Source organism: Parus major, chromosome 1A, assembly GCF_001522545.3.
Source record: "Parus major isolate Abel chromosome 1A, Parus_major1.1, whole genome shotgun sequence".
NCBI classification, from domain to species: Eukaryota; Metazoa; Chordata; class Aves; order Passeriformes; family Paridae; genus Parus; species Parus major.
Window position 1 is genome coordinate 10,910,904 of NC_031773.1, and position 19,127 is coordinate 10,930,030.

General features: G+C 35.3%; 1 protein-coding gene across 12 annotated transcripts in view; it reads left to right on the forward strand.

Moving 5' to 3' along the window:
• Positions 1 to 19,127, forward strand: part of MAGI2 (membrane associated guanylate kinase, WW and PDZ domain containing 2) — a 702,680-nt gene that overhangs the window by 581,163 nt on the left and 102,390 nt on the right. For 11 of the 12 annotated variants that reach the window (XM_015627313.3, XM_033514718.1, XM_015627312.3 and 8 more), the window contains one exon: positions 2,515 to 3,150. The exons of the other annotated variant lie outside the window; for it this stretch is intronic. In XM_015627313.3, coding sequence (XP_015482799.1) covers positions 2,515 to 3,150 — 636 coding nt within the window. The remainder of the gene's footprint in view (positions 1 to 2,514; positions 3,151 to 19,127) is intronic. 12 annotated transcript variants of the gene reach the window in all.

Below are 19,127 nucleotides of genomic sequence, written 5' to 3' on the forward strand. Positions count from 1 at the left end.
AGTTACAGCTTCAGCATCTGCCCAGGCGTGCTATTTGTGTTATACCGCAGGAACAAAGGGCTTTAAAAATATTGATTCAGGAAATGCTGAAGGATTTTCTGCTGGCCTGTGAGGGATCATGGAAGGTTGTTATTTGAAGTTCTTCCGCAAGATCTTCTAGTGCTCAGTTTTGCCTGTTTAGTGACTGGGGAAGGGGACTACTTGGCTCATATGTTTCCTGACTGCGCTTCTTTTGCAAAAGCTAATTTCTTTTCACTACAGATCTATAAAATGTCAACTAGTTCATGTAATTTTCTGATATATCAAAATCGTATTTATTTAAGTTTTTTATCATAGCAAACCCTGTCCAAATACTCAAAGTGAAGGGCTGAAAACAGGCAACGATTTACTTGCCCAACACAAAAATTGCATATTTCATTTTGCACTCTGCTAATGTATTGTAAGAGAGGATGAACAAACAGATTGGTCTCCTCCCACCACATAGCTGCATTGCCAGCACTCAGGGAAATAAAGACTGCATGGATTAAAAAGTCGCAAGGTTACTATTAAGGCATAGCTACTGAAACAGGAGCATGCACTGAAGAGCTCTCAGTTCAACAGAAGCAGTCCTGTTGTGAGCAATGTCAGCCTCACTGCTAACGTGGGAGCCAGGGGTGAGAATGCAGGTAAGATCTTTCTATAGCAGGGCATGAGCAAATCATGATAAATTGCAGTCATTGCCACAGAAATTTGTACGGTGCATATTTTCTTTTAAATTTTGACTTTTGAAAATTGCTTTATTTTCAGCTGCTTGAGACAAAAGCAAGGGAGTTTTTTCAGCACTGCCTATAAAGTGACATTATTGTTTGTGCTTGTTTTGAAATCTATTTATGATGCACATTTAAGAAAGCATTTGCAGCTCCTAAGGTTTATGTGTGTCATACTCGCAATCATTTAAACAGACTTCCTTAGCGTTTTTTCCCTAGGCACCTTCTGAAGAAATCCTCCTCTGAATCACAGTTTGTGCATATGCAATTAATTACTGTCAGGCTGTTACACAGACTGATCATGTGGGAATTGACCATTTCATTTTCACATAGAAACAGCCTTTGCCTTTTGTCCTCACTTAGAAACAGCCCTTACATTGGCATCTTGATGATGCTCTTATCCTCAGTTTGCTGGATTAGATGTTTTGATTGAAGTACTTGAAAGACATAATTTCATAAATACTCTTCAAGCAATTCCACCCAAACCACCTCATTCTCCCTAAATCATTCTCATTTTATTGCTGAGTTTTCAAATACCTTTAAAAAGCTTTGTGTTGTGATGTGTCAATTTTTGAATTGTGTACTTTGTAGAGATCTCACAGTATCCTGGTGATTGATGATAATAAGATAGTCTTCACTTAGAAAAATACTTTAATTTCTAGTGTTCTCTAACCAAATATCCTTTTCTTTTTCTATAAAAATGCAAACATTTTTATGAAAGTGAAAACTGATTGTGGGTCATTAAACTATTCTGAATATTGTTTGCACTGATAACTCATTTTTATTTTATTATGCACCTTAACAGTACATTAAAAAATTATTTATGGTTATAAATATACAGATCTATTCTAACACTAAGAAGAATCTTGAATTTGTTTCTGAACTTTTCAGTAACAGTAGATGGTTCGTGCTTGGGCAATATGGAGACCCATAAATAGCCTGTTGACTTATTCTGCTTCCATATGCTCAGACTGGTAGGTCTGCTATACATGAGACAGGATCTGAAGATAAAGGTAGTGTCTTTGGTTTTATTTGACCAGCTGCCTAGGTGAAAATACTAAACCAATTTTCATATATTTGCCTAGATTTTTCTAATGTAAAGCTATTGAACCTACCAAAAAAAATTTGTTGTGTCATTGTCCTTTAGCCTTTTTGCTACAACAAAATGCCATGAAACATCTCTGTGTTATGTAAGATAGATAGTTCATGCCTAGAATAGGAAATGACAGAAGTAGTTCTGAATGGCTGATGGCAAGTAATCACATTTAACAGAAAAGTGTCAATATCATGATCAATGCAAAAAGTGTTTCCATATGCATGCACAGTCTTGCATTGCTATTCATTGATTCTAAAGTCCAGGAATACCTGAGGGTTTTTTTTTTTACTCTTCACCAAACAATGGCATTTCTTGACAACACATTCTCCAAATAATTGTCCATTTTACCTTAGAAAAAGTAATTTGTAGAGACTACACTGAAAGGATTTGGAAAAATAGGGAGGAAAAGTTGAGAAAAGGTGAATGTCTGGATGCATCTAAATTTTCCATCTGTGAGCTTACACAGAAAATAGCTGGTATTGTCGTTGTCTCTTTGTATTACATTTGCTGCCAGACAAACTTTACTTTTTTGTCTCTCCTATATGAGTCAGTATGTTGATTGAATTTATCATATTTTTTTAGTAGACTTCTATCTCATTTAAAAAAAAATACACTGCATATACAGTAATTGAAGTTGTCTCATGTTGTCACTGTTTGTTCTTCTCGTTCTAGGTGATGTGATTGTCTATATTAATGAAGTTTGTGTCCTTGGACATACTCACGCAGATGTAGTCAAACTCTTCCAGTCTGTTCCTATTGGTCAGAGTGTCAACTTGGTGCTATGTCGTGGATACCCTTTGCCCTTTGATCCTGAAGATCCTGCCAACAGCATGGTGCCACCCCTTGCAGTAATGGAGAGGCCTCCGGTAGTGGTAAATGGAAGACATAACTATGAAACTTATTTGGAATACATTTCTAGGACTTCTCAGTCTGTTCCAGACGTAACAGATCGACCACCACACTCCTTGCACTCCATTCCAGCAGATAGTCAGCTTGATAGCACATTCCCACCACCTGCCCATGATGATAATGTATCAATGGCTTCTTCTGGGGCCACCCAAGCTGAACTCATGACCTTAACCATTGTGAAAGGGGCCCAGGGCTTTGGCTTCACTATAGCAGACAGTCCTACAGGACAGAGGGTGAAGCAAATTCTAGACATTCAGGGATGTCCTGGTTTGTGTGAAGGTGACCTCATTGTTGAGATCAACCAGCAGAATGTACAGAACCTGAGCCATGCAGAAGTAGTGGATATACTTAAAGAATGTCCTGTTGGAAGTGAAACTTCTTTGATTATCCATAGAGGAGGTAAGTTTGGAAAGTCTGTACAATTACAAAAATGTGTGTAAAAGGTTCTAAACCATAAGACATACATATACTCACTACATCCTTGTTTGCTAGATTGGAAATTAATTTCCATGTTGTGGGAAGTAACACCATTGGTTCTGAAAAAGTGTGTCTGTAATTAAGCATCCTAGGCAAAATCTTACAGTTTGTTGTACATTCCTTTATGTGTTTTGAGTGTCAATGGTCCCATCTCTGTATAAGGGTAAAACTAGGGCAGTTGGGGACCTTTCACCCCATAATAGTTTGTGTGGTGTCTGCAGCAAAAGCATGTAGTCCCAAAACAGGGCTGCAAGCTTTAAATATAGCTGTGTGTATTGACTCATTAATGTAGATAAAAATCAGAGCAATTTATTTGCCCTTTACAAGGTTACTGGTTTTCCTAAGCCATTTTGCCTCCTTTTCATTCATTGTAAAAATTTTGTACAACAGTTGTTTGGGTTATTTTCTTTCCTGATAACAGAGATCCATGGTATATATTTCTCTGATTTAAAAAAAATAGCTTCTAGAAACTTGTTTTTTCTCACCAGCCTGACACAGTAAGTTTGAATGTTCGCCATTGGAAGGGGAGAGTCAATACTTATCTATAAAGAAGCAATAAGAACAGAAAAAGAATTAAAAACTTGACAGGGATAAGTTATTTCATAGCTGTTATTATTTTAGCCAAACAATTTTTTTTTTTGTGCTTTGAGGTGAGCATGCATCCTAATTTATTATTACCTGAATTAAAAAATTATTTGATTCTTTAAATTAAAAATCTTTGTTTCTCTAGAGGAATTAATATGTACTTAATGTACATAACCATGTGCTTCAAAAGGAAAGGAAAATAATTCTATGCACAAAGATGCAAAAATGCTAACTACTTTCCTTCTGAAAAATAGAGATTGGGAACTGAAGCTTTAGTCTTTGCATATGCCAAATGTTTATCATTACAATATCTAAAAATCCTTAGAATAAGGAATATAGTAGCATTATATCAAATTGCAGAAGTAGCATACATAAGGTGGTTATAGGCAATCTGTAATCACATGGTCAATAAAGACACATAGTCAACAAAGTATATTTTCATGTATATATATATATAAAAGAATGATTTACAAGAGGCAGAATTTGATATTTATTTGTAATGAAACCAAATCAACATGGTAATTAAATTGGAATCACTATAGTATATGAACTTTGAGATAGTTAATGGTTGCAGAGAAACTGTATTCATTGGTATTAAATCTGGTTCTCCTTAATGACCATTAAGAACTCATGAACAATGGAGTAAACAACCATTTTTTATGAAGAAGTTGGCAAGCTGGGGAGAATTTCATAGCAAAAAAAAAGCATAAAGAGGATTAGAAGGGTAAGTGTAACCCCAAAAAGGTGGAATTTTATTTTGAAAAAGGCAAGATAATCACTTTCTAGAGGAAAACTATTTAGAACACCAGTCTTCAGATAGAAGTGGACTGTGAAATCCAGTATGCTGAACAAGCCTGAGTAATAATAGACAGCAAAATAGATATTTCAGCAATCAGTACAGGACAGTAGCAAAAAAAACTGAAGCAGCAACATACTCAAGCCCTTGAGGATAATTGCTCTCTCTGAAGAGAATTTCTTCTTAGATCATTGATTCGTGATCAAAACATGATAGCTTAACATTGATCAACATGATAGCTTAACAGGTTCTGGTACATTAACTGAGCTGTTTAATAACTGAGTTATTTTCTACACATGGCTGTGGCAGGTAGGAGATACTACACTGAGCTCAGTGCTCAATAAAAGCACTGTAAGTTTACACCATGTGGTCTCTCAGGTCAGACACTGAGGTACAGGTCATTCCCCTGGCTCAGCTGACACAACATACTAGCTCCAAATGCAGTAACATTTAATCCTCTGTTGCTGGGCCAGGAACCGGTTGCTTTAGACAATGCAGAGAAAGAAAGCATGTTCATGGTAGAACAACAACCAAGACTAAAGCAAATGTTTGGAACAACCACAGTGTCATTAAACTTAATGGGATGATATTGAACAAGTGCAAGTTTACTATCATAAATTTTCATAATCAGAAATATCATAATTTATCATAATCATAAATAATTACTATACCTTAAGGTTGTGAGACTAAATTAAAATTTAAAAGAAGCTCACTTGTTTGAGTGATTCAGAAGAACTGAAAAAAAAATGTGTATGAATCAAACCTACTCTTCATCTAAGAGATGGCTAAATCATATCTTAACACAAATATGAGAACTGTTTTAAGATGAAAATCAGGGTTTTGTTTTCTTCTGTTCATAAGAAAAGGAAATCTACGTGGTTAAATATACACCTAGAATGAAGGTTATTATGTCTATGTTAGTCATCATCTCCTTTTATAGTCCCTGGGCAGAAATAAGTCTTTCTGTGATGTAATTAATGTCATTACACTGTAAATGTTTCAAATAAGTCAGGTATATCTAGGTATACCTTAAAACTATATTCGCTGCTTGACTGATTATAAAGGGAGTAGAGGAAGACTGATTCAGGTGTATGTGTCTATCCAACATGTTATGAATAATAAACAGGTGATAAGATTTGGTGATGTGCAACAATCTGAATACAAAACCAAATACTTAGAGAAACTTCCTGGCTCTAAAATATTTACTCGGTGACACCAGTAAAGCAAGGCATACTTTCTCATTACTCATGGATCCAATTTTTAGTTTATTTTCTTTGATGTGTAATGACACTTGAATTATGCCATCCTTTTCCATCATTACCCTATGCATCCTGTCTTTAATTTCTCATTTTTAAGATTAAGACCAAAGGGCTGTTCCTGCTTGTGGAGGAAGGCTGCATTTTACATAGGGTTGTGTGTTGCTTTGTAATGTTTCTGTCATGAATATGAAATTAATATGGCCTGACTGCACACCTAATTGTGGCAAATCCATTTCTGTAAGTAATTTCTCTCTCATCCAGCAATCTTATCTATATTGCAGACAAGAAACAGATTGACACTGACTGAGATTTATTCTCACTATAGCAAGAAGTATTTCATACTGGAAAAAATACTTCCTTGGATGCACATAGTATGTGCAGTATAGCAGTTTAAAAACCATTGTGCCTCAATGTTAAAAGGTCAACAGCCAGAGTATGCAGGAGAAGGAAAGGTCTGCATGTTTCAAAAGGATGGAGGGAATATCAGTACTCACATTTAAAGAGACCAGTAAAATCTCTTTCACCATCATCAAAGAGAGACTTGTCATGGGGTACAATCCAGCTGGGGGGATTCCCACAATTCATAGTCTACTCATTTTAAGATTTCTAAAGCAGAAATAGCAATGTATATGCTTGCTAAAAAAAAAAAGAATAATGGAAATAATAGAATTATCTATCAAAGGAAATGCAAAACATCTCTCTAGCACTGGCTAGACATCTTACTGTCTTTTTCTTCTTTATTGGACAAGTTCTTTGCTAAGTAGATAGTTCATAATAGTTCAGTATCTTTACATCTGTTTTTGCTGAACAGCCATATTGTTTCCGTTGATTACTATAAAATGACAGATGTGTTTGTACTGAAAAACAAAAAGTAAAATTAATGGAAAAGTTAGTGGGAAAGTGTTACCTAAACAAAAATAAAAAATATTATAAAAGAAAGAAAATAACACACAGAGATTTATTCCTTTCCAGCTTTGCTTCAGGCTTTATCCTCAGCTTCTGCAATAGATTTCATTGAGTATAGGCTGCTGAAATAGTGTGGAAGAGCTTTCAAAAATCAGTCTTTCTGAATGTAGATGGAGCATAAATTTTTAATTAGCCCAGTACTACTGAAAAACAGCACTTAGTGGTTGAAGTGGTATAAAGCAAATTTATGTAGAGGAAAATGTTCAGAAATTAGGATTTCAAAAACTAGGTTTGGCATGTTCTACTAATTGAACTATCCAAGTATTTGACATATGCCATCTCTTTTGGAAAGTACCTTTGAAATATATGAACCTATAGACAGTAGCCCAGCTCCAGAAATGTTCCTGTCTAAAAAAGGATTGATAGATTCAAAGGTAGATCCATCAAGACTATGTGTGAAATGCTGTTGTTAAGGAAACCTGCAGAAAACCCAGGACTGATTCATGAAGTTATGGCAACTTATAACAGGTGTTGAGAGTGAAACATTAAATTCACCACAAAAAGTGGGAGACTGAAGAAATTCCTACATCAGATGGCTATTTTATAGTCATGGAATCAGAGAATGGTAGAATCCAATCTGGCTCTGAGAAACTGAGAATGTTGGTAAGTAATTGAGCCAGAGAACTGACACACTGTTGACACTGTTTAATTGTTAGCCCAGTCCTGGTGTGGGACCAGGGTGTCAGCAGCCAGTGTCACTGTGATATGGCGCAGGAAATAGTGAGCACCACATGCAATGCACACACAGTCAAGATGAGGAGGGAGAATTTAACTATGTACTTGTAAATTGTGTGAATAAAAGGAAGGCAAATTATCTTTCTCAGATATTGTATAAATCTTAGTAGAAGTATGCAACTCCTTAAAGCCACTAACAGATACCAGTAAATCACACACAGCATTAACAATTTCAAAATTTTTCAATTTCACCAAAAATTTCGCCAAAAAAAACCACTGAATATTCAGTGAAGAATGCCAGCCCCTCAAAATAATCTGACTTTTTCTCCCATAGGAGTGAGATTACATTTCTTTTTTTATTCTTTTTTTTTTTTTTTTTTAACAGGATTTCTATGTGCTTCAATTCCTCTGGTCAGGAAAGCTCATTCTTCTTTATCTCCAGGTGGGGCAGCACTGTCACCCTGCTAGCACTAGTCTGGCCCAGGAAATTCAGATCTCTTTGTTCCATGAGCTCAGCCCACCACTGAGGTCTCCGTGGCCTTTATTCTCATTCTGCAGTTCTTCATTCAAAATATTAACAGAGTACCTGTTGCAAACTGGAGACCCTGTATCTCATTGCTTGCTCATCCCCAGTTCAAAACTTTCTAGATCCTGAGGATTTAAAGAAATTAAATTCTTGGAAGTATGTTGTAGGTTTTTGATTTGGGACTTACAGAGATTCTTCATCATCTTACTGTCTCTATTGTTTTACATCTCTGAGTCATTGACAAATTTTTTCTTTACAGTCACTTCCTAAAGGAACCCACTCTTTGTTTAGTTGCATCCTATGGGTATTCTAACACTAGTCTGTTCATACTTTCCTTGTTCATGAAGTTCTGCTTCTTTCGTTGTTTCTGAGAGGATTTTTTGGGACAGACAAGGTCTCATATCTCTCCTGTTTCCTGATATACTTTTTCCTCTCCAGATGTTTACTTCAGCTGTACATTTGTTTCTATTTCCTGAAAGTAGCCTAATGTTGAGAGGAGTATTTAGCAATATCTGCATTTTTTCCCTCCTGTATTCTTAAATGTCACATATATATCTCTTGTTTATGATCTTAAGGGACTTAATCACACAAAGGGAATGTGCACATGAACCTAGCAGTGAATCACTCACCCACTTGAACTGAACCACGTGATCAATTGATACCTAGAAATTGGACACATAAATGCATTCTGTCAAACATGCTGCTGACATCATCCTCTTACAGTTTTCTCTTTCTGATTTGCCACACCAATTTTCCATCCCTTTAAGTGCTATGTTGCTGCTGGTTCCATCTGATTTAAAAACGATGGAAAACAAAGGTTCACAGCTGACCTTTTTCCTTTCCATCTCAAAATTATGAGCTTTTTTATGACATCATAAATTCAACACTTTCCTCAGTGCGATTTCTATGTAAACATATTCTCCTCATGCTGGCTTTTGAGTTGTTTCCCTTTTTTCATGCCCGTTTTTGTTGCTATTTTTAGCTAGTAAAGCCAAAAACATTTAATGATCAAAAATATTATGAGTCATGCTATATTGTCCACCTGACATTTCTGTTAGATGTCATGTTGTCCTTTTCCCAGCCATGGGCACTTGCCCCTTCCTACCTTCCCTACACAGAAATCAGTATTTTGTGCAAAATAGTTTCCTAATACCCTTGTGAGAAGGACAGTCATCTTTCCTTTGTTAATCACAAAAATAAAATTTCTGAAATACTTCTAGAAAATACTGTTAACGTGCAAAAAAAAAAAAAAAAAGCTGTTGTTTTATTAACAAAATTCCTGAAGCACTGCTTTCCTGACTAATTTTTAAAAGGTATGTCTCACCTTGCAGAGTATCATATTTTTAACTGTGAGATATGTACTCTCCTAGTAACCTTCCAATTATTTACATCCTTTTTGCCCTACACATTGAGACTGTTTCATACTTTTGATTCACTTGAAATACTTTTTAAGCATCTTGTTGCAATTATCAGGCATAAAATCTATTTAAATAAATATTACAGGTAAACAAAAAATGAGTTACATATAGAGCCTTGTTTATGAAGAGATTCTAAATCTTTTTACTGAGAGAAATTGTAACCTTTCAGTAAAACAGGGAATGTCAAATTTGAACAGGAGGAGTTACGGCAGGAGACCAGTTATCCTAAAATTTGCACTAATGAAACCTTCATATGTTTTCTTGTATAGCTCTGATTAGCAGTGAAACAGTGTGCAATTGCTTCCATATTTCTGAATAAAAGATAAAGAAACCATAAAACTCCTTAATGAATATGGATTCCTGAAAAAATAGACATTAATAATAGTTAGTAGCTGTTACACTGTATTACTGGAAGTAGTATTAATTGCATTGCATTTTAAAGTGGTAGTGCTATGGTTTTGCTGCTTCTTTCGTATTAATGTTTGTGTACTGTGTGGTACATTTGTGGATAATTTTGCAAAGCATTAGATAAACCCTTTTTACATATATTACACAGAAGGTTTTTAATGACTATTAGGAAGCATTTTGTTTCAAAAGTGCTTTTATCACTGGAGAAACTGTTTTCTAAAGCAGGATGATATAGTCTGTGTGAAATTTGAACAGCTTTGAACTTCCATTAAACTTGGGGACACTTCTCCTAGGGATGTGTGTGCCTAACTCTTGCTGACATTGGAAGGAATTAATTTGCACTGTGGAGAAGTAGGTCCCTGTAGAAAACCTTTTAGCAAAAAGAAGCACAAGTGTATAGGCATATATTGCCATCAATGCATGCCAAAAAGAGGCAAATACCATTGCTTCAGTGGCTATTCTGCCATTAAACTCTTATACCCAAGAGGCTACAAGGAGTGAGCAGAGATTAGAACTATTAGGACTAAAAAGAGACTTACTTTGCACAAAGGATTTGTGCAGAGCTGCAGGAACTCTGCCTTCAAGACAGACAACTCCTCTCTTTAGGAGTACAGAGCAAGTTATTGTCTGATAGCTACAGCCCACATCACTGCTAGAACCCAAGAGCTCCGCTGGCAGTACTGCAGACTGTTTTCAGTCTAAATGATATTAATGAATGAATTCACACAAATTGAAGAACAGTTTGTTTGAGAAAACAGATTTTTTTGTCTTGTCTAACTTGAAATCTTGCCAGGCCAGAGAAGTTTCTCCTCTGCACTTGCAAACAGTATTACGAGAAAACATAATGGTATTATCTTGGACTGTGCATCTCAGTGAAAGTTGACATCTTTTGAAGCCAAATACCTCCCAAGCATGGTACATGGGAGAGCCTACTGCAATACTGAGGCATGAAGAAACTTGGGATTTTTTCCCAGTCACCCATAGTCTAGTTTCTGAGTGAATCTCACCTTCTTCAGAGGAGATTTGGGAGATCTCAGCCTAAGGATGGAGAACTACAGAGCTGGACTCTAAAAAAGTGCCATACAACCTGTGCTTGTGTATTGAGGCATGTCTAAAGTTTAGTCTAAATGTGTTGAACAATGTTTTTGTTGGTTCAGTATAATGTAATGTCCTATTAAACAACATTTGTTGGGCTTCCAAATCTGTTGTCAAAGTACATTGTGTAGACGTTGTGATGTGGTGATTTGTAAAATAGTGCAATATTTTATAGTAATAAAGTAAGCTAATACACTATGAAACAAGTGACTACATTATCTATTGTGCTACAGACGTGAGACACAGCACTGGGGAGATGGGAAGGTGTGCTTTCCAGGCACTTCCTAAGCCACAAAACTCTCTTGGCCCCTATGGTTTGTATATCCAGTAAAAATGCAGAATCTAAATTAGTCTTCTAAATTAGTTATTAATCCCTGTACAATTATTTGAGCAATTTGCATTTACATTCTTAGGAATGGAAGGAAGGCTTTAACAACAGCTATGCTTGCCCTCTGTGATGCATGCTCAACTTCTTTTTTTTTTTTGTAAACTAAGATAATAACATTTATTAAATACAACACTGCCTTCCCAGGAAGCCTTTGGGTGACTCATAATTCAAACACAATCAAAATCAACACCAGGACACATACCCCTTTGTTGTGTCACCTTCAGTTTACAGTTAAAAACAAGGACATAGAAGCCAAAGCTGCCAAAGCACAAATTCTGAAAGTTGACTCCCAAGTATATCCAAACAGATTTCTAAAGGAAATAAATTGCTTTCCAAAGCCAAATTTTTCCTAAGTTGGAACAGTATTTCAGCACAGAAGAAACATACTGTGCAGTGTTCCTGTTTGGTAAATAAGAGATATCTTGATTTTTATTTGTTTGGTACTTTTAATTACCCTAAGCTAAGAGAAGGCAAGCTTTCTTTACACACATTCCTAGGGTCTCCTTATATTTAGTTTATATTTCAGATGGGTGCAAATTATACTCATTGGGCTTTTTAGAGTATTTTTTTTATAATTTAAGCATTTTTAATTGTATTTCATGTGTTCTAGCTTAAGCAATCCTAAAAATTCTCAGATAATTAGAAAAATACTCTGTATGCATGAATACACACACAGATGCAAAATCTTTGAATGAGAAAATATTTTAATGACCTTTACATCCATTTTATCAATTCATTTCAATTTCTATAATTAGATTTTCTTCATAGCAGAAAATTTGCCAATATTTTAAGTTGATAAATTATGATAATGATGATGATAATAGTAGTAGTAATAATATTTATAATAATGACATTTTTCTTAAAGAATTTTTAAAAATTATTGAGTAATACTTCAGGGATTATTTGACATCATAGAAAAGGTTTACTGATAATGGGAATACCATAGTATTAACTATATTTTAATAGTTTTACTAAATTCACCGATCAGTATAAATCCAATATCTTCTTTTACAATCCCTGCATAACTTCAATGTTTTAACTTCTGTATCTTAACTTGTTCTCAATCAATATGAATATTTTAGGCATCTGGGCCACGCAGTGCCTCTCTACTGCAATATAAACATTATCGTATCTGTGAAGTACAGAAAAAGTCACCTTAATCTGTTCCTTAAGGGGAAAGAAAGGAAAGTTGAGGAACTGTAAATATGATCCTAGTGGGATAGTGTATCAGAAGATCTGGCTTCTCTTTTGCATCGCTCTTAAGCCTCACACAATTTAACATCTCGTTCTTTGGAATAAGCATGAGATAGTACCTGGTGAAAATGGAAAGATTCTAGCAGCTATTTAGCCAAAATGAAGGATGATTACATCGATGGAAGGCCCTAGAGCAGTCCAGAGAGAATTCTGAGAAAAGTCCACTGAGCTTTGATCTGTGGCCAGTGAGAGCCAACAAATGTGGCAGAGTCAAAGAGAGTCAGCTCCATCTGGTTTCTGCCATTCTTCACTAGCTTTTTCCATGTTTTACCCAGTCCTTCCTCAGTCTGCATGTTTATTGCTTGTTGTTCTGGCTCCATTTTCCTTCGTTTGCAATTCAGAGAAGCTGCCATTCTTGAATGTCAGCCCAGTCTTTGAACTTAGCCTTGCTTTGAGCAAGAGATCGGCTTAGCTGAACTCCAACTTTCCCTTCCAAGCTAAACACTTAGAATATTTTATGGTTCTCCGTATTTCTCACATTTAGGCCCAGAGTGCTAAAAGAGAGGGTCTCTGACTGAGCATCATCTGGATAATTTTAAACTTCTTCCACAGTACTTCTCAGAGAGAAAGAGAAGCTTTTTAATCTTGTCTCCTTATTACACCATATTGAATATATATTTATTTATATATGAGAGTTATTTAAAAGTCAATGCAAGCAGGAAGAATGGTGACATGCTTTTTGATTTCAGCTTGCCAGATGTGTTCCTTGAGATTAAATACACAGCAAATTATTCTCACACTGTAATTGAAAAATAATGTAGTGTTTATTTACTTATTATGTAGCATCTCTGAGAGATCTCAGTGGCTTGTGGGGTTGGCTCTAAAATATAAGCATCTGGAGAGTCTGATGCAGCTAACATTCATGACCACCAACTGGAATAATCATTTCTACTAAAGTTAATCTTGAATAAACAAGAAGTTTCTCTTGTAACTTGATCACTGCATAGCTGACTTTTAACTTTATGAAGTTCTTTATCCTAAATAGCATCACATTAGGATGCATTGTGCTAAAAGAACTATCTCTGTACAGCTTCAGTCAAAATGGTCTTTTTTAAGCGTTTATCTCACAGTGATTAATTGATTCTATGTTTTTCTACATGTCCCTAAAGGCAAATAAACTGAAAATCTTTTATATGCAACATCTTCAACCTGTCTCCTCTATCTTGCCTCGTAACACATACAGCCACGTTCTCCTCAGCAGTTGTTATCAGGGATCCTGTGTAGGCAGCTACAGCAAATCCTTCCTCATCTGCTCTGGGCAGCAAGCAGGGATCCTTTGTGGTGAGGGAAACAGGCATCTCTGTGGTGCCATTCAGCTGCTGTAAACATCTAAAGTAGCTGAAATCAATAGTATTCTAAAATAACCTATCCTTCCCTGCTGATTATTAAAGTTTTAAAAAACTCATCTATCAACATTACAAATTTAAATATTTTCTAACTTTTGGTCAGATGAATCCCAGCTTAACTGTGAAATAGTTAGATTTCTAGTCTACATGGGTCAAAATATTTACCCCTACAGCCAGTGGTAGAAAATAAGCACCTGAAGGAAATTACTTAAATGATTTTATTCTGTCATTGCCTAGGCAGTTTGTTCTCTGGGTTTGCCCATTATGCTCCACTGACTGGAGAGAAGTCTGTATGAGAACCTTAGATTAACTGGCAAGCCAGGTGAACAAGGATGCATGGGATGAGTCCTGCCAACACACTGGAGGCAAGCATAGGTAATAATCAAAGTTATCAAAAAAACCCTCCGCTATGTACCAAGGATAAACCTCGAATCTCATTCATGCTACTATAGAAAACAGTCTAGATTTCTTTATAAAAACAAAGTAAGAAATAAAGACTACATATAAATATTTGATATTAAATATGTATTAATATCTTTATTAATACTTCAAATTTTATTATAGAATGTAAATGTTTTTATATAATGGACTTTTGTAAGTCCTTACATGCAACAACTCCACTCCTTACATAAAAATAGAAACAAGTAAAATTAGTATGGCTTACATTGGATTGAAAAATTGCTTCACTTATCAATCTTTTAACACAATTATAAGTAGGAAATCACTGAGGGGATTTATTTTTAATGAACTATCTCTCAAAGAGTTCTTGGCTTCTGACTAAATGTACTTCCTTTGAAAATCCTGTAGGAAACCTAAAATCAATACTGATAAACTTTGCAGTTGACAGGGAGTTTGGTCCATGTCATTGGATAGATAAGACATTACTGATAAAGAGCAATGTGGAATGCTTAATAAATTAAGAAACAGCAAACAGGAAGTGTTTTTTGTCCAGTCATTGCAAATTAATTCCTGGAAGTGAGTAGGGAATGCAACCCAAACTTGTAAAGTGCTTTTGAATCATTATGTATAATCACCTGAGCATAGCATCATAATGAAAAAAGGCAGATTCAGCAAATTTTCTTAAAGCTAAAGGTCTTATTTATATTTTTCTTAGAAAGATGCCATTGGTAAACTGTTTTGTTGCACTTATTATTAATGTTAAGAAATTCAATGAGGTCCTGTTCCAGATTGTCTTTCTCTGCTTCTTCATACTTGTCCGTCCATCTTCATTTTCCATTTTTTCTCATTTACTTCAGAGTTACTTTGTGACACTTCCATATACTATGCAAAGATCAAGCATCTTCTGGACATCTTATCTTTAACTAAAGTTTCTTTTTTTTGGACCTGAAATGTGGGATTTCTATAGGATTTTCCATAAACATCTTCATTAGCAAAAGTAATGGCTGATTCAGTTGTCTGTGTGCAAGGTAGATGCAAAATGTTTCCTTACTACCTAACTCCTATAATAGATCTCATTTCCCATGCAGACAACTAGGCATGTAATTTCAGGATTTATTTTCTGGGAGGAATCTTGCAAGTAGTTGTTCATTAAAAGCTTGTAAAGAATAAAGAAAATTACTTTGCTTGGGAAAAGTATTCTAAAAGAGAGCTGAAACGATAGAAACCATCTAGTGAACAATTAGACATTCAGAAAAGATGTTTTGGGTCACATAAAGATTACTGGTAGGAGCCATGTTGTAGGGTGATCCTTTTTTCAGCAGATAGGAAGCACAGTCCCTGACCCACAGCTCTCTGGGTATCACAGTCTATTAGCTATAAAATTGCTTCAAAGACATTTGTGATTATCATGAATAAATATGTACCTGAAACAGCTGCAGCCACCCTCTGTGTCAAAAAAATAATAGCAATCTGATGGAGAGATCACTTTGGTTTCTTCCAAGTGTGTAGGCTTCCCTCGTTCCTCTGAAAAGTGCCGGAGTTAGGCAGGTCCTTCTGCAGTGAACACAGGTCCCTCCTTCCTGAGGTCCTGATGGAGAGACATTTCCAGTGAATGTGGGTTCTGAGCAAGTGGAAGAAGGGTCAGGGCAGAAAGCTGGAGGTCTACAGCCTAATCCAGCAACCTGGTGAGAGGAGCAAAGCACAGACACATGGGCTGCAGAGGGAATGGGATGAAAACCTGGAGACTAGCAGGGACTATACAGAGCTTTTTGTAACTCAGGGAGTCATTGATTTCCCTGGAAACATGGACCTCTAAGGTAGGGACCTTGTGAGCAGGGCAAGCTGTTCCAAGGGATCTTGGATTTCTGTGTTCTCCTGTTAATTGTTTTACATCTTCCCTATTTGAAAACATATTTCATTTTTATTCTATTATGTTAATGCTCAGTGGTTTGGGTTTTTGTTTGGTTATATATATAACCAAGCCTTTGGACTTGGAGTCCAAAAGGAGTCTAGGCAGGTCTAGAAAAAATCTTTGGCCAGCCTGGGATCAAGCTTACATGTCAAGAAAACATCAAATCAAGACCTGCTATACTGCCAAATAGAAAAATAGAAAGCAATTTATTCGCCAGTTTGGTGTATCCTTTGCCTTAAGGATTAAAGACTTGAATTCTGGAACTAAGAACTGAAGTTGCTTTTTCTTCTGAACGGCTAGCCATTTATATGCCTATTTAATTGTGAGTTAATAATGAAGAAACAAAAATTACACAGTAATTCTAGGGATTCTATAAATAATAAATAAATAAATAAATAGTGGTTTAGAATGTGATATGATAAATTAGAAAATAATCATTTTGTGTATTGAAAATAATGTTGCAAATTAAAAAAAAATAAAATTGGAAAAGAAAACTTAATGCCTCTTAATTTTTTCAGGTAGGGGATCAGGCCTAGTTTCTAGAGAGTGAGTATTAATTCTGAAGTACTCAAAAGCTTTTTATTTTTTGCTTCTCTCTGTTGTCTGAAAGATAAATAATTGCTGTGTAAAAACATACATTTTTGTCATTAAATTTAAATGCATCTATTGCAGATCACTGGTGTAAAATGGCAATTCAGTTGCATTTCTAACTTGTTCCTACTAGGAAAGGGATTAATAAAAATTCACAACTCGTGTTTTTACAGAGCTACCCATTTTTATTCATAAATATGTGATAGCTACTTGCACACTGGTTTGGTTTTTTTTTCTATTTGCCTCAACAGTAAATAAACTTTACCAGATTAAGGAGAATTATAGGTATTGCTGTGTCTCCCATTTAAGGTCCCTGTGTATAGCAGAAAACAAAACTTTCAGAACATCCTTCAGGGAAAAAATTGTTCTGTGGAGAGTCTGACAGCAATTTTTTTAATTTGTTTTCTCTTGCATAATGATTTTATTTTCAATTTGCAGAAATTATTTCTGAATTACTAACTTCTGAGTAGATGGTAATATATTTTTTTATTATTATTATAATGGATTTGTAAGTTTTTCCTCTATCCTATGAGTCCTAAAGCTTTTAAAAAAATTCACCAAAGAGAACATCCACTGAAGAGCAACTTAATCTAGAACTGTCAGTTGCCTGATAGATCAAAAACTTTTTGATGGTATGAAAAACAAGGGCCTGCTTATAACAGGGTAAATTACTTCAGGCTCCATGTATGAGGGACAACTAATATTTAGTGCTTGCTAAATATTAGAGGATCCTGCTAAATGTTAGATGGTCAATAGGTATTTTGTCTAGACCTGGACAGAAATTTCATCTGAGATATGATTTATTATGTTTTTTATCCATTAAATGTTCAATATATTCTGGAAATGCAGCTGCTTTTCACAAAAATGCTGTTCGAGAATTACCATTAACCAGTGAAAATTCCCTTTGATAAAATTCTCTAATTTGAATTATTCTCCTTCCCTTTCCTCTTAAGTAGACCCTTTGTTGTTGATCCTTGTGACATGAATTATACTCTTTAAGTTAGCTTGTTAGAGTTAAAAAATACAATTTTTTTAAATAACACCAGAAAAAATTTCCTCTACTAGCTATTTCCTATCCTATCAGATTGGGATTATACACCAGTAAACCTGTAGGGTGACTGAGTAAAGAGCATACAGGTCTACCCTTTGTGTCATTTTATTTATCTGTTCTTTGGGGAAACCCAAGGAGAAAGCATCTTGACCATCACAGATTAATTGTCCTGTTCATCTGGATTCCTTCAGCCATCTATGTTCTTCAGGCATAAATTCAGTTTTTGTCTTGTGATCAAATGGGGATACTGAGGTATGAGGGTAGACTGAGAAAGATGGTTTATGGATCCAGGATCCAGTGACTACATCCAAGCTTGTTTTCTTATGCAGTGCATTCTGATTTTAAATAAGAAGGGACATACGTGCATTGTACTCTAGCATGTCTTTCTAAAACTGCTAATTTTTAAGGTCCACAAAGTGCTTTCACGGTTGTCAGCACCATAATCTCCTCTGTTTAACTTGTCATGTTTATGTACTGTTGCAATTTCCTCAGTATTGAGGGGTTTATTTCCATTATGTTGTACATGTCATCTAACTCAAAACTGAAGCCAATTTGTGTTCCTCTGAGAGACACAGCAATGTCACAGGGGAAAAAAAACCGAAAACCTATTCACAGTTTTTCTTTCTTTTCCTTGTAATACATTCATTTAATACTTATCATTTCCCAGCTATCTTGTCAGGATCCTTTTTCAGCATCATTTTTTAGTGTTCTGTTCATTAACTTTTTTAAGTACTGCACAGGACTACATGTGACCAGTATTATGTGCACATAATCTAAACATCATAAAATTCACATCAATACTGTTCCTCTCTCATTAGACTTCAGGACATAGCTGTTCTTTATGTTAATTGCTCAACTCCAAACTTTCAGGAATTCATAAAAAATTGACATTTCTTAATGGTTTTTTTTGCAAGACAGGTCATCTTGATCAATTTATTATGCTTTATACTCTTCAGTGTTCTGTACTGCAATAATATCATGCCCATCAATCATTATTACTCTCTCATTTTTTTCTTTCAGGTTCCTGTGGTCTTATGCTAAACCATCTGAACTTCATGTCATTTTAACCAGTATAATTTAAATCACTAAAATGATCAGCAAAGCTTTTATTAATTCATTTTTGTTCTACTTGATAAGTAAATTGTATACTGAGAATTACCTCCTGAGTGGGAATGTGAAAGCAATGACATCTCTACTAGGTACATGTCAGAATGGACAATATCAAATCTT